This window comes from Piliocolobus tephrosceles, chromosome 5, assembly GCF_002776525.5.
Source record: "Piliocolobus tephrosceles isolate RC106 chromosome 5, ASM277652v3, whole genome shotgun sequence".
In the NCBI taxonomy this organism is placed as follows: domain Eukaryota; kingdom Metazoa; phylum Chordata; class Mammalia; order Primates; family Cercopithecidae; genus Piliocolobus; species Piliocolobus tephrosceles.
The window spans coordinates 138,278,294-138,297,834 of NC_045438.1; the positions used below are offsets into that span (position 1 = coordinate 138,278,294).

The 19,541-nt window shown below is 45.4% G+C and overlaps 1 protein-coding gene across 1 annotated transcript; it reads left to right on the forward strand.

The window, feature by feature from the left end:
- Positions 1-389: 389 nt before the first annotated feature.
- Positions 390-9,690, forward strand: LOC111527866 (protein PBMUCL2-like). Its single transcript, XM_023194407.1, has 3 exons — positions 390-588; positions 2,616-3,007; positions 9,565-9,690. Exons 1-3 carry the CDS (start codon positions 390-392, stop codon positions 9,688-9,690), a joined length of 717 nt encoding a protein of 238 aa, XP_023050175.1.
- Positions 9,691-19,541: the final 9,851 nt, after the last annotated feature.

Here is a 19,541-nt window from a genome sequence, read left to right on the forward strand (position 1 = left end):
GAAGGAAGGCCGAGGCCCTCCCTGAGCACTGAAACACCAGGTGGAGGATTGTTTTCAACTAGGCTCCACATCAGAAAGCAGCGCACTCACACTGACAGGCTTGATCCCCTGTGACTGCTCGACTTCGGGCTCTGGTCCAAAGCTGAGAGCCCCTGACCCCCTCGTGACAGCCTCTTCTGCCCTGCCCGACCGCTCCTTTGAGTGACAGGGGGTAATGGAGAAGCTGCTCCTCCCTCCAAGAAGTAAGACCCGGAGCCCTGGCTTCCCTCGGCAAAGCACATAGAAACCCACAGCCACTGTGGGCCGAAGGAGGAGGGCAGGGTGGAAAAAGGTTGAGAGAAGCGGGGAGGAAAAGTTGTCCTGGCTAGCACTGTGTGGATTCTCTTGAGATGAGAAGAAAATGCCCAGCTACATCCCCCCTTCTGCTGCTCCAGCTTCTCCTGAGGTGTTCAGAATGGGGTGGGGGAGTTAATTTTGGTGAGAAGGATGCAAAAGTTTCCAGGGCCTGGAGAGATGGAGTCAGGGTCCCCGGAGAAGGAACCTCTTGGGACTCAGACAGCGCCAGTCCTGAGCTAAGGTACAGAATAGGTGAGTGAAACTTGGGAAGCTCTGGACCCTGCTATCTGCCTTCAATCACCCGCCACAGGGAAGCAGGGACCCCAGCGTCTTTCTCATACCCCATTTTAAGGAAATGTTCTGCTTCTGATTTTGTGCATTTTATTTCAGTTTCTTTGTTTCAACTTTCCTTGAGAAATGAAAGATTTGGCACTCCTGTAATGCCAGCACTTAGCACTTTGGGAGGCTGGGAAGGAGTGGGATCCCTTGAGTCCAGGAGTTTGAGACAAGCCTGGGCAACATGGTGAGACACCATCTCTACAAAAACCAAACAAATCAGCCAGGCATGGTAGTCCATGCCTATAGTCTTATCTACTTGGGAGGCTGAGGTAGGAGGATCACTTGAGGCCAGGAGGTCAAGGCTGCATTGAACCATGTTTGCGCTACTGAACTCTAGCCTGAACCAGAACAAGACCCTGTGTCCAAAAAAAAAAAAAAGAAAAAGTCCAGGTGCGGTTGCTCACGCCTGTAATCCCAGCACTTTGGAAGGCAGAGGCGGGTGGATCACAAGGTCAGGAGATCGAGACCATCCTGGCTAACACGGTGAAACCCTGTCTCTACTAAAAATACAAAAAATTAGCCGGACGTGGTTGTGGGAGCCTGTAGTCCCAGCTACTCGGGAGACGGAGGCAGGAGAATGGCGTGAACCCGGGAGGTGGAGCTTGCAGTGAGTGAGATCACACCTCTGCACTCCAGCCTGGGCCACAGAGCAAGACTCCGTCTCAAAAAAAAAAAAAAAAAAAAAAAAGAGAGAAGAAAAACAAAGTAACAGTCAGGTGCAGTGGCTCATGCCTGTAATCTCAGCACTTTGGGAGGCTGAGGCGAGTGGATCATCTGAGGTCAGGTGTTTGAAACCATCCTGGCCAGCATGATGAAACCCAGTTTCTACTAAAAATACAAAACGTAGTCGGGTCTGGTGGCGCATGCCTGTAATCCCAGCTACTTGAGAAAGTGAGGCAGGAGAATCGCTTGAACCCGGGAGGCGGAGGTTGCGGTGAGCGGAGATCACGCTATTGTATTCCAGCCTGGAAGACAGAGGGAGACTCCGTCTCAAGAAAAAAAAAAGAGAAAAAAAGAGAGAGGGAAAGGAAGGAAGGAACAAAGGAAGGAAGAAAGGAAGGAAGGCTTGAACCCTATTAGAAAAATGTAGAGCATCAGCAGTAGGGAGAGATGACTAGATTTGGGCAGAGTCCCAAAATTTCAAAATTTATGCCATGTAGGCTACATGTATTCCTAAGAATAAATACTCCCAGGTTCTGAAGACTGCCTGTGGCAGTGAGGGCTGGAGACAAAGAGGACTCATCTCTTCTTTGTACTTGTACCCGACTCAGTGTTGCCCTCAGTCCAACTAGATCACACCCACACCCCTCATGACTCCTCCCCTAAACCTGCCGCCATACCACCTTGAATCTTCCCTGCCTCCAAGCCTACCATGTTAGCCCCAGATCTGACCCAGAAGCTGTCTCTTTCTTTTTTTTTTTCCTTTTTGAGATGGGTGCCTGGCCAGCTGTCTCATTTTTAATCATACACCAAGCATGACCTGAGTGTAATCTCTAACATGAATCACAACTTCTGCCTCATTGGTTTGCCAGAACCCCAGGCACAACTGGATGAGAGGAGACACCTATGAACATGGAGCCAGAATACCCCAGTTGCTGAAACACCAACTCAGAGAGGAGTGAGCTCGAGAAAGCGTCAGGTTTAGTGTCCCATGGAAAGAGACCAGACCTGGAAAAGACAGAGTCAAAGCTGGGTGAGCAGGCCTTCGAAAGGCGTGGCTCAGCAAAGATAATCCATATTGTAGTGCAAGAGGATTCTTTGTGGAATATGTTTTACCAGAATTAAACCAAAAATGCCAAATGATCCCTAACTCGAATAAACCTCACCACATTACCTGAGGAGATGTGTCATTTGGAAATGAGGATAGTTATGAAAATACTGAGCAGAGCAGATGAGGATAGGCCATCAACAAATTCACATTCAATGGAATTACTTTTTAGTAGGATTAAGTCAAAGCATTTCCACTAAGCACCCAGAGACCAGCCCTAAAGACTCAAGAATAAGAGAAAATGATGTAACTGCAGATGGAAGGACCACTGAGGACCACATCACTGCAGACCCAGGGACCACCAAGGACTCCGTCACTGCAGACCCAGGGACCACCGAGGACTCCGTCACTGCAGGCCCAGGGACCACCGAGGACTCCGTCACTGCAGGCTCTTGGACCACAGAAGATGAAATCACTAAACATGGTGACATTCACCTTCTGCGAACTACTTCAGTCACAGCAGTGAAACCTACCAGGCTCCTGACACCCATGGGAATTATCCTCATATCCCTGACTGCAACCACGGTTACTGTTGCACTCTTTGTTGGATTGGGCTTCATTGTGGTGAGTATTTGTTCTGGGAATATTCAGGGCCTCACGGGAACAAAGCCATCTGAGGATGAGGGGCGGGCATGGAGTGCTGAGGCACAGAGGCCCAAGAAATCGTCAGGTGTGAGGAAGCCAACACAGAGAGCGCTGCAAAGGCTCCTGGAAAGACAGAAGTGGAGGGAAAGGAAAAGAGCACCTGGCACAAAAGATGCAGAAAGCACCGGGGACAGAGGAAGCTGTGAGAGACAGGAAGGAGAGAAAGGGAAGAGAGGCTGAGAGTGAGAAACGTAAGAACACAAACATGGTAAGACACAGTGGGAGTCAGAGCAAAGCATGAACCGTTAGGTACAGATGGATGTAAAAGAGGAAACTTTCCTAAGAAAACAAGGAACTGGGGACCACAGGAGTGGATGAATTTGAAACCTTCTGGGTGGTCCACTCATATCGGAAATTACACATTCTTGTGTTAATTACTACCCAGTCTGAAGTTCTGCAGAAGATTTTTTTAGAACGAAAATCGAGTGGGTTTTTATGAGCCACCACTACTTTATACCAAAGAGACAGTTTGTACCAGCTCTCAAAGAGGAGCTCTGGGTATTTTTCTGTCTCTGAGGGTCCCTGTTGTTTCTACGAGAGGAGACAAAAGAATTCCATGCCAGCCCTGCGTGTTTCATCTCACCAAACTCGCAGCTGGAATCATCACAAAAGCAGCAGCAGGGGAATTCCCACCGGGAGTGGCCCAAACCCTCCAGAGATGGGGCCAATTGGGATTCCAAAGAAAGAAGCTCAGATGTCAGGGTGATCAATTCAAAGCATTTATTAGGGGAACTTACAGAGGGCTGCAGCAATCCTCCCTGCCGACAGGGAGGGAAAAGGGCTGTTCTGTCTAGGCATGTCTGTATCGAGGGGGTCAGGGGATGGAGTTTATATGAGGGTTTAGGGAATTTGACTCAGGGCTGGAGCCAGTTTCTTTCAATGTTTTGGGCAACAACCTAGATACCTTTGTTAGTGCCTGGGAGTGTTCAAGGCCCTGGTTTGAGTTCAAGCCTGCTGGGGAAAACCTGCCGCTGGCTGGGTCACAGAATGGTCAAGGCAATCTGTGATTTTTGGTCAGCCTGATCAGAAAGAAAAGGAGGTCATCTGGGGGACCCCACATTGTGGCTTCTTCTCACTGACATTTGATCTAAAAGTCAAGCTTTCTGCTTCTGACCTGCCGCTTGAGGGGGAAGGGCTGGTCCTTTTTGGCCATGCTGACCTAAGGATTAAGTGCATATTGAAATTTTAACAAGTGGCGGCTTGCAGGATTAGCCAACTTGGGCAGGTCATTAAAGCCTCGTTCATTCTTGCCGGTCATTGATGCCATTGTGCCCTGACCCCACTCCAAGATGCAAATCCACAGCTTTGGATCAGTTTGTAAGTGTGAGTAAAGCCGAAAGTAATGCATGATACAGTTTGAGGTGTTCACATTTAATTCTGCTAAAATGACACCATGAAACTAGAGCATTCTGAAGGATGCTGACAAGAGGAAAATGGAATGAAAGCGTCCACATGTACCTGACTCAGGCATGAGTCATGTTCATATTCACCAGTAGAGGGAGAACCTTCTGGACTTCGCTGTTGTCATAAACAATTGGATTTCTGATCATGTGGATCACCATGAAAAGTCAGTCACTCTTGCTCTAGAACGAAAGATGCTTTCCTTCCTCCACACCAGGCATGGGCCCAGAGAGGTCACTAGCGTTAGCACCTTCTTAATTTCGTGTAGAGACTTAGAACAAGAGATGGCTCAAAAGGCTCAGGGTGTGGGAAGAGGAAAGTCTGTGCTCGCAAACTTGCTAAATTTTTGACTTTTAAACCTTTAACTCGAAAAGTTTTAAAAATAAGAACTATATTACTATTCCTCCCAAGTTACATTTATCAAAATGCGTTTTTCTTTAAACTTCAATGGTTTAAGTTTTTTTTTTTAAGTGCTGTTTTTAGTGGGGTGCGGTGGCTCACACCTGTAATCCCAGCACTTCGGGAGGCCGAGGTGGGTGCACCATGAGGTCAGGACTTCAAGACCATCCTGGCCAAGATGGTGAAACCCCGTCTCTACTAAAACTACAAAACAATTAGCCAGCTGTGATGGTGGGCACCTGTAATCCCAGCTACTCGGGAGGCTGAGGCAGAGAATTGCTTGAACCCAGGAGGCAGAGTTTGCAGTGAGCTGAGATCGTGCCATTGCACTCCAGCCTGGGCAACAGAGCGAGACTCCATCTAAAAAAAAAAGGGGGGGGGTTTTCTTCCCCCCTAAATGACGTCCACATTTTTGGAAAGTATTAATCTCTAATCGTCAGTATCAGGATCTGAAGAAAACAGTGATATCTAGCAGACTCCCAGAGCCAGGGAAACAGGCTGGGCAGCAGTGATAAATTACAAACCACCAGGGTTAAGGGAAGAACAGAGTCTTAAAAGCAAACCATTTTCTTCCTCCCTAGAACGAGTGTTTCCTGCCTCCATTAAACCCATCCACCAGGGTTATTTATCATCCCCAGGTCATGGACTAGAGTACACCATAAAGAGGACCCCAGCAGTGACTACGGTTGGTTCTAGAAAAAGCAGACCCCTTGTCCGCCTCTGCAGGACCATGCAGCGTGATGTGTCCTCAGGCCTCCCCTTCTCCACCCCAGTCTGGAGCCCTGGGACCACCACATGAGGAAGGCAGCTGGCCCCTGGAATAGCATGTGGAGGACACACAGAAGGATGCCCATCTGCTCTGAGTGTCTCCTAATTCCGCCTGGCCTTCTTTACTTCCTCTGGACAATCGCCCTTACCTATCTGCCAGGTTTCGAGGAATTACACACAGCTCAGATATAAGAGATATTCATTGTCCGATCAAATCAATAAAGCAAATTTTATCTGTTTTTGTCTGGGTCATATCTCTACATTCATTCATTTAACAACAACAACAACAAAAACTCGGGAGTAGCTGGGATTACAGGCGCATGCCACCACGCCTGGCTAATTTTTGTATTTATAATAGAGACAGGGGTTTCACTGTGTTGGCCAGGCTGGTCTCGAACTCTTGACCTCAGGTGATCCACCCGCCTTGGCCTCCCAAAGTGCTAGGATTACAAGCATGAGCCACTGCGCTCGGCCTTAACAAAATATTTATTAAGGGCCTAGCATGAGCTCAGCACTCTGTGTCTCCCAGTCTGTCTATTTCAGTCTACCTGTAAGCTGAAGGATACAACTTATCTCTTAAGAGGACTATACCTGCATTCTCCTACCACGCAGGCCAAAGGGTCATATTTACAGGTTGTAGTCAACTGGTCATTCAGAAAATATCTTTGAGCACCTATCTGGGACTGGCCACCATAGCAAATAAACGAGTCTCTTCTTAATCAATCGCGGTGTATGAGGACACGAAGTCCAGACCTAACCTCTGACTAAGAGAAAAGTCCTGCCTGAAAGAAGAGATTTGTCCTTACTTAATGCAAATGCACCATATTCATGCACCTATGAATGATGGCTAAGACCACAGACAAGGCCGGGGCATTGGATATAACAGCTGTGTGAGGAGTTCAGCACAAAAAACAAAGAATCAAAGATATTTGAAGACAGTTGATTATTGTTTGCTCACTACTGATAATTATGAGCAGTATCACCGCCAGTGTTAAATAATGGAATTGTGCTATTACGATACAGAGTCAGAAACACAGAACAATAAATTAAAATATTAAAGTAAAAAAATTGGATTGATTAAATAAATATTAAACTGATGTTTCTCAGAATTATGTGATAAACCCCTTTAAAGGAAAAGACATATATATTTTCGAGATAGAGTCTCACTCTGTCGCCCAGACTGGAGTCCAGTGGTGCAATCTCGGCTCACTGCAACCTCCACCTCCTGGGTTCAAGTGATTCTCCTTCCTCAGCCTCTGAGTAGCTGGGATTACAGGCATGTGCCACCACGCCCAGCTAATTTTGGTATATTTAGCAGAGACGGAGTTTCACCATGTTGCCCAGGCTGGTCTTGAACTCCTGACCTCAGATGATCCACCCACCTTGGCCTCTCAAAGAGCTGGGATTACAGGCGTGGGCCACCATGCCCAGCTGGAAAAGAGACTTTTTGAGAACTCGCCATGTTGGCTTAAAAGTAAATATATATGAAACAGAAAATGAACTATAAACTCTTGTAGAGCCTATAGCTCTACTGTTCCAATAACGTTAGAAATAACAGCAGTAGTTTAATGTAATGCATGATATTTATTTACTGAAGAATTCTTCGCTCCAACATTAATATGGTACCGATTGCTACAGCCTAGTTTCTCAAATCTCATTTGCCACGTGATGTTTTCCTTCTTTCATGGATCTTCTCTGTACAAGCTCTCTCAAGACCTTCAGTCTCTCAGTTAGCTGTGGGATTATTGGGCCCTTACTTAATGCAAATGCACCATTTGCATTTTAAGACAGTTCTCATTCTACTCTTGTTAGGCTGTGACAATTGTAAAGACTAGTCATTTCTATTAGCTTTATGTTGGTTTTATATTGGTCATCAATAGAGTCCAGTAAATACTTATATTATGGGGATTTTCAAGATTATCACCTGAAGGCAAACATGACAGAAACAGCTCCAGTCTCCCCTTCCCTCATACTTGGAGAACCTGAGTTTTGGGGGTGATGGTAATGTGCTTAGCTGAAAAAAACCAATTTCCCAAATACCCAGTTTCTCAGTCCCCCTTGCAGCTAGTGCGCTGAGGACATATAGCTCTGGCCAAAGCCATATAGGCACAAGTTCCTGGGGACGGTGTCCCTTCCAGATGAAAAGGCAGAAGCTCACAAGGAGAAATCCCTTTGCCCCTTCCCCCTTCATTCCTCTTTCTGCCTGGAATGCAGATATGAGACCTGGGGCACAGCCAGCCATGCTGAGGCCAGGGGGAGACCCACAGCAGGGTGAAGGCTTCAAGCTGAGAGTGGAGCAGAGAGAAGAAATCACTTGGGTGCCCGATGGCAATACTGAGCCCTGGGCTGCTTCTCCCGGACATTTCATATATGAGATGAGCAGTATGCCGAAGCTCAGTGAGGTGAGCTGCTTGTGATTCCAGCTGAATGGGATCCTAACTGATATGACATATAAACATTGTTTGGAACATGCAGACTTCTGAGAATACCTCCATAGACACATCTGGGAAGACACAGTGCTCAGGGTTTTAAGACTGTGGGAGCTACACATAGTGGTGAGTGGAAGAATAATAAAATGATCTCCCTTTTCTGCCCCCATGGAGGCAGCAAGTGGCCAAGAGAGAATTTTGTGATTAGAGATACCGGCATGAATATTAGTTTATTGCAGGAAAAAAGAGTGACAGAAGAGTCTCTTAGTTAATATACAGGCAGGAAAAGTCCAATATGTCTCTATAAAATCCTCCTCCTGCAGTTCAGGCTGGGGTTTGGGGCTGGGCATCCGTCAAAGGGCATTGGCAAGCACAAGGAATTCCAGACTCTGCCTTGGTCTTCAAGGGGGCAGAATTTTTGGTCTCGGTACGTGCTAGGTTTGTGCAATAAACAAAGGAATTGCTAGAGCTACAAATTCTAGCTGAGAAGTCTGTGTACTTGAGTTTCTGCACCTCAGAGACAACTTAGAGCAATTGAAGAGACCATGAAATCTCTGTAAATGGCATAGAAACTTTAGCATGCAAAAGCATGCATGCAAAAATGCTAGCATATCAAAAGCTTTTCTTTTCTTTCAATCAAGTTAATTTCTGACCAGGTAGGATGACATACCTGTAATCCCAGCACTTTGGCAGACCGAGATGGGAAGATCACTTGAGCTCAGAAGATCTATACCAGCCTGGGCAACATGGTGAGACCTTGTCTCTATTAAAAATCAAAAAAATTAGCCAAGTGTGGCAGTGCATGCCTGTAGGCTCAGATACTTGGGAGGCTAAGGCAAGAGGCTCGCCTGAGCCCAGGAGGTAGAGGCTCCAGTGAGCCATGACTGTGCCACTGTATTCAAGTCTGGGTGGCAGAGCAAGGTCTTATAACAAAAAAAAAAAAAAAAAAGAACAAAAAAAAAAGAAAAACAAAAGAAAAGAAAAAAAAAAAAGAATGAAAGGCTGGGCACAGTGGCTCACACCTGTAATCCCAACACTTTGGGAGGCTGAGGCAGGATGATTGCTTGAGGCCTGGAGTTCAAGACCAGCCTGGGCAACATAGTGAGACCTCATCTCTACAAAAAAATAAAAAATTAGCCAGGCATGGTAGTGTATGTCTGTAGTCCCAGCTACTTGGGAGGCTGAGGTGAGAGGATTGCTTGAGCCCAGGAGGTCGACGCAGCAGTGAGCTGTGATCGTGTCACTGCCCTCCAGCTTGGGCAATAGAGAGAGACCCTGCCTCAAAAAGAAAAATAAAAGAAAGAAAACGTTAATTTCTGCTCCTGTCAGATTAGAGGGAAATTCAATCTCAGGCTTTTTTGCTGCTCTCCAAAGATTCCAGAGTTGTACATAGGATCAAGGCATAAGGAACATCCTTAAAGTTAATAGCAACTGGCCTCTATTAATTATTCCCAAGGTACGCATGTCCCTTTGTGGCAGCAGTTCTGGCAGCGGCACGGGGGCTTTACCCAGTCAGTCTCCTTCAACTTGCCATGTAGCTTTCTCCAGAATGAGGCCACCCCCTCAGGGTGCTACCAGGAAGGAGAGTATGGTTTTGGCATTTGAGGGCCCAGAGAGATATACATGAGGATCTGGTCTCTGGAGAGTATTGAAGATAGAAAAGACAAGGAGAAGATGCTGCAGAAACACCCAGAAGAAAAAAAAAAAAAAAAAGAAGAAGCCTGAACGAATAAGGGAAATACCTTTCTAACCATTCCTGGGACCCTGAACTACAAGATTTGGTAGTTGACTCCCAAACCATAATACGCTCATACTCAGACGACACGTGTACATTGTCACACGTGTCTGTGCATTCCATGCCTTTGGTAAATGCATACAGGTCATCAGCCCCACTCAGCTAATCCTCCTTTTCTCTGTCTAAAGTCTGGCGTTTAAAGGACCTCTTCAGTGTCATCAAGGAGTCATACCAGGTCCAGCTGAACCCAGCTTACATATGTTCTGATTGAGGACACCAGGCAAGCAAGCACACCCCTCTAGAGTGTGCCTGAACAGGATTTACGCCTTTTGGGGAGTGTCACCTCTCATTGAAAATGTCTGTGAATGTACATTCTGGTCCAGTCCCCTGTCTTTCTAAACAAGAATGTTTGGTGAAGCAACAGTGATTCAATACTCTCCCTTAGGGAGGTATTGTTTGATACCTTAGAAAACACGTAGCCATTTCTCAGGTCTATTCAGGACCTTTCTTGTGATTTATCTAAAACAAACCCCTCTCTTCGGTCTCTACAGATTACCATATTTATTTTCTTTATGGAGCTGATGACAAGCTGAACTTATGCTTATTTACATGTTAACTTATTTGTTTTATGTCTGTCTCCTTCCACTAGAATGTCAGTTCCTTGAGAATAGGGGTTTTGAGGACGATATATGAGATAGAGTAGGTATTTAATAATCGTGTGCTTCATTGAGTCTACGATGCGCATCTCCCCCATTGGATCATAATCTAAAATGGAGATGTCAGCCGGGCACGGTGGCTCACGCCTGTGATCCCAGCACTTTGGGAGGCTGAGGTAGGTGGATCACTTGAGGTCAGGAGTTTGACACCAGTCTGGACAACATAGTGAAACCCCGTCTCTACTAATAATTAGCCAGGTGTGTTGGTGCACACCTGTAATCCCAGCTACTTGGGAGGCCGAGGCAAGAGAATCACTTGAACCTGGGAGGCAGCGGTTGCAGTGAGCCGAGATCACGCCACTGCACCCCAGCCTAGGTGACAGAGTGAGATGCTGTCTCAAAAAAATAAAAATAAAATGGAGATGTCCACTGGATGCAGTGGTTCAGGCCTGTAATCCCAGCACTTTTGGAGGACAAGGTAAGAGGATTGCCCAGAGCTAGGAGTTAGAGACCTGCCTGGGCAACATCATGAGACACTGTCTAAAAAAAAAAAAAAAAAAGAAATGTTTAAAAATGGAAATGTGTCTTACACTTGATAGCACATCATGAACCAGTCGGTAGCACTCTTTCTTCCTTAGTGGGGCATAAGTAATGGTGCATCTTGCATTCAATGTCATCTTAGATGGGATGAAATACACATTTTGGAATAAATGAATAAATGTATGCTTTCTTTAGGTGCTATTTATTCTGTTTTGATCTTCTTGGTAAGCACAAAGAAAGCAGGATTCTTTTTTGTTTTTTTTTTGAGACAGAGTTTCACTCTGTCACCCAGGCTGGAGTGCAATGGTGTGGTCTCAGCTCACTGCAACCTCCACCTCCCGGGCTCAAGCAATTCTCCTGCCTCAGCCTCCTGAGTAGCTGGGACTACATGCTTGTGCCACCACACCTGGCTGATTTTTGTATTTTTAGTAGAGACGGGGTTTCACTATGTTGGCCAGGCTGGTCTCGAACTCCTGACCCTGTGATCCACCCACTTCGGCCTCCCAGAGTGCTGTGATTACAGGTGTGAGCCACCACACCTGGCCTAGGATTCCTTTAGTAACTGTCTAGTATGTGCTGGGAATTCTTTTGAGAACAGAAACAGCAGACTAACAGAAGTGAATGACGTAGTTCTTGCCCTCAAGGACAAGAAAACTAGCAATTACAGTGCAACATGCTAAGTGCTATTATAAAGGAATGCTTTGGGGAAAAGCCCAGAAAAGGGATCTCGTTCAGCCTGTGCAGATCCTGGAAGGCTTCCCAAGGGATGGGGTAACCGACCTGAGACTTACGACATATTTGTGGGGCACTTTGAACTGCTGTCATACATGTGGTTTCTTTTGATCTTCACATCATGTCTGTGAGGTAGGAAAACCATCCTGTCTCAGAAATGCAAAGACTGAAGTTCAGAGAAGTTAAATAAATTGTCCCCAAATCTCCTTAATGGTAAGTGGCAGGGAGGGGTGGGGGCGCTGAGGGAGGTAAACTCAGGTTTCCTGGCTCCAGGATCACTCACTTTTTATCTCATTTGGGCTGAATCTCAAGTGATGAACTGCTGTGCACTGTCTTTATAAAAATCATTCATAGGTGTGAACACTTTTATCCTTCAGTCTTCTCTTTAGGCTTGCAATGGCAGACTCTCGGATTTTTCCTTCAATCTGTATTGGGTTTTGAACCAAGCAAGAAAAACCAGACACAGTCCCTATTCTTGAGGAGCCCTCAGTCTGAAAACAGGTCGCAGATACACAGAAAAAACATTCTTGTGTGTGCGATGGATGGTAGGGAACGTGTCATCAATTGTGACATTTATGGCATTTATTTGCCTTTACTAGTGAGTTCTGCTTTTTAAAATGTTTGCAACTTCTCAGGCCTCACCCTCAAAAGAATTTGAAAATTGAACACAAGCAGAGATGTTTTATTTTCAACTCAGGACCTCACCCAGAGTTTTTTAGGCAGCAGCCCTGAACCAAGTTGGCTTTGAGGTATTCGTGAGTTTCTATGCCCAGAAGACTTTTTCAGCTTCTACCTTCTACCCATGAAAGGAGGTGGCATGGATGATTCCTTTGATCATCCATCACATCTTTGCCGAGGACATATAAGCCTGTGCATGGCTCTGAGGACACAGTGGAGAGCCATGTAAATAGCTTTTGCCTTCAAGGTGCCTGGCAGAAGCGAATGAATATTGCTGTCATGTACATGCAACCGTTGTGAAATGCTTTAATGTTCCACACCTTCTTTGGAGACCTTTAAGAAATTCATGGAGCTTTCAGCAGTGATATTTACCACCAACAATGTAATCCAATGGGGCAGCAAGCAAAATGAGCTACTATTAATGCACCATGGAGCAGAGGAATTTTCTCTTGCGCTGACACCACAACAGACCCATTCTTTCATTTGGATTAGTATTCACTACTTGTGCTTAGTTGCTTGCAGTGGATATCCAAATTTGTGAAGTGAGCTGAGGTATAATGCAGTATTGTATACTGGAACACAGGGACTGCAAATGTTTTTAAAAAGCAGAAGTCACTAATAAAGTCAAATGCCATGAACGTCACAATTGATGAAAACTGGCCATTAGAAAAATCTAGATCTGATAAAATTGTTAAATTGATGAGTATGAAGATTGGATTATAATATATATTCAGCATGCAAAAACAGATAATGAGGGGAAATGCAGTGACAGTCAAAGCAACTATGGAAACAATATCCATGGCAACAAATGGCCTAGTCGGAAGAGAGGCCCCAGGACTGCTGTGTCTTCCTGATGAAATGTCTGGTAAGCCCCCTAGTGGCAATGACTGGGTAGTGGCCCTCTGCGAGATGGGCGCCTCTCAGGAGATTGAGTGCCGCTTCCGAGGGCCTGGAGAAGTTGACTTGTGTTGCATCCCATGGGGTCACCCCCTCCTCCCCTTTCCTTGCACTCACTGGCATGAGACACAACATATATCCACAAACAACTGCCGTTCCTCATTGCATCTAAGGCTCCGTTGCTGGAAAACATACCACTATTTCATGCCTCACTAAGAGAAAAACACAGCGAATTAAACTATGACATGCCATTGATTGTAAGATGCATCCCTATTCGAGAGATGATAAATGTGAAAATAAATATATGTCTTATAATCTATAAAATATAAATGATTTTCTACTGGGTAAGGTGGCTCACGCCTATAATCCCAGCACTTTGGGAGGCTGAGGCAAGTGGACTACTTGAGCTCAGGAGTTGGATACCAGCCTGGGTAACATAGCGAGACCCTGTCTGTATTTATACACACACACACACAAATGACTTTCAGTGATTCACTTAACATTTCCAGATGCTTGTTCCCTCACTTATAAACAACTATACCATTAATTAACTAATTCACTCATTCTACTCACATTTATTAAGTGCAGATTATTGGACAAGCACACTGACATCAACACTGAGGATACAGCAGTGAGCTGGTGTCCTGCCTTCAGGGGGCTTTTGTTATGGTGACTTGGTTTCTGATTATCTTTGTCACACTGCATCTGTGAGTCATTGATTCTGTGACCCTAAGTGAGTTTCAGACTGAAAACAGACACCAGATAAGAAGCCAGAAAACCTGGGTTCTAGTCTTGTTCTTCCCCTTAATAGTTTATTTAATCTGTCTCAACCTTATTTTATCTATTTATTGTCTATCATGGTTAAATTGAGAAATAGTTATATTTTTCTCATAGCAGAATCCTTCAAACAATATGCAATGGCAATCAAAACAGCAAAGTAGCTGTGGAAACAGTGTCCATGGCAACCAATGGTCCCATCTTTTCTTCTTTCTCTGTCTCTTTCTTTCTTTCTTTCTCTTTCTCTCTCTCTCTCTTTCCTTCCTTCCTTCCTTCCTTCCTTCTTCCTTTCTTTCTTTCCTTCTTTCTTTCTTTTTTCTCAAGGTCTCTGAGTTTCAAATCAAGGCTAAAAAAATTTTTTTTAAGTTGTTTTAATTTGCTGGAATGCAGTGACATGATCATGGCTCACGGAAGCCTCAATCTCCCTGGCTCAAGTAATCTTCCCACCTCAGCCTCCCGAATAGCTGGGATCACAGGCATGCACCACCATGCCCTGCTATGTTTTATTTCTACTTTTTCAATATAGATTAGGTCTCGCCATATTGCCCAGGCTGGCCTTGAACTCCTGGACTCAAGGTATCTTCCAGCCTCAGCCTCCCAAAGTGCTGGGATTACAGGCATGAGCCACAGCACATGGACCCCATCTTTCTTTCATGTCACTAGACCAAGAAAGCTCCAGAGTTTTTCTTGTTCCCTTCAGGTGTCAAGCAATATCATTTTATGTATATAATCATCTAATTCAGAATAGTTTCAACTCTTTTTTCCTATTGTCCAGCATAAAGCTTCCCCCTCCCCAGTGGACAGACTGCAATGGGCTGGCATCTGACATTTGTTTGCAAACCTAATGGTAGGAGACAGGCTGGTTTTCTGCCCTGGGGGTGGGAGTGTAAGAGAGGAGGATGCACTGGAGACCTGCATCCCAGGTTTTCAGGGCAAGGCTGTGTAAGTGTTTCCAGCAGACTAGGTGTGAGGCATGCTAGGAAGCGAGCTAATGTGGAGCGAGCTAATCCTGTCTGACGTGGCCACCTACAGGCATCAACAGGCCTCAGCAGAGAGAAGCTGAAGTGATGACTGCATTCCTAGGGGCTGTGGGAGGAATAAATCGTGGAAGGAAAGCCTCATTTGCAACTGCATGGCATTGGGGTGAGGAGTCTCTGAAGAAACACCCAAGGAGGAGGAATTGCCTGTAAGCACCTGCCAGTCCCAGAGAATGCAAAGCCCTCTTGCAAACTGTGTCTGCTCCACACCCCAGACCACTCCTTCCCCCAACCCTTCCCCATTCTACTCAACCTTGGAGGGTTAGAAACCATTACAAGACAGGAGAAGAGGGACAGATGCATAAGGCTGAGGACCTGTTTCCCCATTTCTCATCTTCCCATCCTTGCAAAGTCCTTGCTGGAGGAAAGGAGACTTACCTTTGGAACTAGACGTTGAGTTTCTGAATTGACATTGTGTTTGGTAACATAAAATAACTATAGGACCTAAGAGAGATCAGAACAGTCTTAGTACTGTCCATGTTTTCATCTTGGAATGGGGGAAACTGGCCCCACTGAGCAAGTTAAGGACATCATAGACTGATCTGTAGATGTTCAGTGAAATCTGTAATTCAAGACTAAATAACTTATTGGCCAGGCATGGTGACTCAAGCCTATAATCCCAGCACTTTGGGAGGCCTGAGGGCAGGAGTTTGAGACCAGCCTGGCCAAAACGGTGAAACCCCATCTCTATTAAAAAATAAAAATTAGCCAGGCGTGGTGGTGTGCACCTGTAATCTCAGCTACTCGGGAGGCTGAGGCAAGAGAATCACTTGAACCCAGGAGACAGAGGTTACAGAGAGCCAAGATCATGCTGCTGCACTCCAGCCTGGGCTATAAGAGCAAGACTCCATCTCAAGAAAAATAATAATAATAATAATAACTTATTCTTGAGACACGTGTGACACAAGATGAGTATTTGTTGCTAGGATCAGCTCAGTTAAGCTGTGCAGTAAGTCTGTGCTGTCCTATGTGGTAGCCATTAGCCACATGTAGCAGCTGAGCATGTGAAATGTGGCTAGTCCAAATACAAATGTGCTCCTAAGTGCAAGACACACATGAGATTTCAAAGACTTAGTACAAAAACAGTAAAATGTCTCACTAATAATTTTTATATTACTTGTCAAAATCATAATATTTTGGATATGCTGGGTTAAAAAAATTTACTATTAGAATTAATTTCACCTGTCGTCATTTACCTTTTTGATGTGACTACTAGAACATTGTAAATTACACCGAGCTCGCTTTATATTTCTGCTGGACATGTAGTCTCCCTCACAGGTCATAAGGCACTGAGGTCACAGGCCATAGGTTGGGACGTTTCTCCTTCAGAGAGTAGCTCATTCTCATTTTAAATCATCCTGAAGAAGACAGATCCTGGTAAGTAGGTGGGCCAAGAGCTGGATGGAGTGCGGAAACTCTTTCCTATCTTCCAACCAGAACCAGGACAGAGTTGGGAGCTTGGATTTTGCATAGTGAAGGCACACTCAAGGGAGCCACCCATCTTGGGGAGTTATGCTGGCCCCCAGAACTCAGAGCATGCTAAAGGTGAGGCAGAGAAGCCTTCCATGGGAGGTGCATACAGGGAGGGGTGTGGGCCTCTGAAATTTGAAAGCGCCATGTCTCATTTCCAGTTTTAAGTGTATCTGGAATTCTCTTCTGTTATCCCTAGATCTTTAGTGGAGCCTGATTAAACATGAGGCTGAGGGCAGCTGCGGGGAGCTGAGGGTGGATTCTGTGCCCACTCTTGGCCACCCCACTGGCCATGGCTTCCTCCCCAGCAGGCCTCGACAGCAGCCTCTGGAGTCTCTGGCCCAGCTTGCTGCAGGTCGCTGCTGTTCTCTTTGTGTCTCTTAGACTGTGACTTCAATGCAGTCATCTCATTTCTGGGAATCTATCCAATTCTCAATTGTGTAAAAAGCTTTATAAACAAAAAAAGTCCATTACAATTTACTATCTTAACAAAATATTGGAAGCAGCAGAAACATTTAACAGGAAAAACTATAAATTATAGACTATGTACTTTGTGCATCATTGGGGAGCCACTTAAGTGACTTTTATTAAAACTTATATTAACAAAGAAGACAATAGTGTCATAATAATTTATTTAAAAAGAATTAAAGGCCAGGCACAGTGGCTCATGCTGTAATCCCAGCACTTTGGGTGGCCGAGGCTGGCGGATCACTTGAGGTCATGGCAAAGCTCTGTCTCAACTAAAAATACAAAAATTAGCCAGGCGTGGTGGCGGGTGTCTGTAATTCCAGCTCCTTGGCAGGCTGGGGCAGGAGAATCTCTTGAACCTGGGAGGCAGAGGTTGCCGTGAACAGAGATCACGCCACTTTACTCCATCTTGGGTGACAGAACAAGATTGTCTCAAAAATAAATAAATAAATATAAGGCATTAAGGAACACACAATTACACATGCAATTGGTGACAATAAAATACAACCCCTTCAAAAAAAAAAAAAAAAAAAAAAACCCTAAACAACAACCCCCACCTAGGTATAAAGAAAATACTAGAAAAAAATGTTTTAAAATGAAACCATAACTGTATTAGGGTTCTCCAGAGAAAAAGAACTAAAATCTCTATCTCTGCCTCTCTCTCTCACATAGATGAGAAGACACGCTCAAAGGAGTTCATATAGGTGAGAGAGAGAGATTTAAAGGAATTGGCTCACACGATTGTGGAGATTGGCAAGTCCAAAATTTGCAGGGAAAACCGGCAGGTTTGGAGACGAGAGTTAATGTCACAGTTCAGGCCTAAAGGCAACCTGGAGGCAGAATTCCCTCTTCCTTGGAGGACGTCAGGCCCACTCACATATGGGAGGGTAATCTGCTTTATTCAAAGTCCATCCATTTAAATGTTGATCTCATCTACAAAATATCTTAGTAGAAATATCTAGAATAATGTTTGACCAAATATTTGGGTACCACGGCTTAACCATACTGACACATAAAATTAACCTTTGGCTGGGCACAGTAGCTCATCCCTGTAATCTCAGCACTTTGGGAGGTTTACATGGGTGGATTGCTTGAGCCCAGGAGTTCAAGACCAGCCTGGAGAACACAGTGAGACTCTGTCCCTACAAAAAATGAGAAAAAATTAGCCAGGCATGATGGCGAGTGCCTGTGGTCCCTGCTACTTGGGAGGCTGAGGTGGGAGGATCACTTGAGCCTGAGAAGTTGAGGCTGCAGTGAGCCATGATTGTGCCACTGCACTCCAGCCTGAGTGACAGAGCAAGACCATGACTCAAAAAATTAGTTAATTAAATTTAATAAATATTTTTAAAAATTAACTTTCACAATGATCTAAGGCTTACTACTTTAGGATTTGCTTTTGAAATACTTTCCCATGTTTTCCAAAATACATATAATAATAAAGATGTACTTATGATGGAAAAGGCCTGTGTAAACACATTTTAAAACACAGCCTCGGCCGGGCGTGGTGGCTCAAGCCTGTAATCCCAGCACTTTGGGAAGCCGAGATGGGCGGATCACGAGGTCAGGAGATCGAGACCATCCTGGCTAATCTGGTAAAACCCCGTCTCTACTAAAAACTACAAAAAAACTAGCTGGGCGAAGTGGCGGGCCCCTGTAGTCCCAGCTACTCGGGAGGCTGAGGCAGGAGAATGGCGTAAACCTGGGAGGCGGGAGCTTGCAGTGAGCTGAGATCCGGCCACTGCACTCCAGCCCGGCGACAGAGCGAGACTCCGTCTCAAAAACAACAACAACAACAACAACAACAAAAAACACAGCCTCCTTGGGGTAGCCCCAGAGTCCCCATGGCTCCTTCAACATCTTTCATAGCTCTCCTCACCTCTGCCTTCTACCATTATTATGCATGTCTGAATGTGTCTTCCTCTGCTAAACATCAAACAGAGTTTTAGGACTGGGATTTTAGAAAGTGAGAGAACGGAGGCGCGGAGGCAGTGGGAGCCTGCCTGAGGGCATTAACTTCCGTTCTGGGCTATATGCTGGCTCCTCAGGACTGCCCTCCTGAGGGGCACAGACACGTGAGCAGAGGGAGCTCCTGTTCCAGTTTCTTTGCAAAAATCAACTTGATAAAGTTTTTCCTGTTTTGTTAAAATTGCCTAAAACTTTTTAGCAGTACTTCATTTGATTTTCTCTAATCGTTTTTGTCATTTCTTGGAGTTTTCATTTATTGCACATGCTTTAAATCCCAGTTTATGCCGGGCGCGGTGGCTCAAGCCTGTAATCCCAGCACTTTGGGAGGCCGAGACGGGCGGATCACGAGGTCAGGAGATCGAGACCCTCCTGGCTAACACGGTGAAACCCCGTCTCTACTAAAAATACAAAAAAAAAATTAGCCGGGCGAGGTGGTGGGCGCCTGTGGTCCCAGCCACTCGGGAGGCTGAGGCAGGAGAATGGCGTGAACCCAGGAGGCAG

Bases quoted from the DNA above. Each gene is read 5' to 3' on its own strand.
- LOC111527866 (XM_023194407.1), top strand. From the start codon at position 390: ATGAGAAGAAAATGCCCAGCTACATCCCCCCTTCTGCTGCTCCAGCTT. The intron at 589-2,615 runs GTGAGTGAAACT...ATTACTTTTTAG, and splicing joins TGAGCTAAGGTACAGAATAG to TAGGATTAAGTCAAAGCATT. The intron at 3,008-9,564 runs GTGAGTATTTGT...CCTTTGTGGCAG, and splicing joins TTGGATTGGGCTTCATTGTG to CAGTTCTGGCAGCGGCACGG.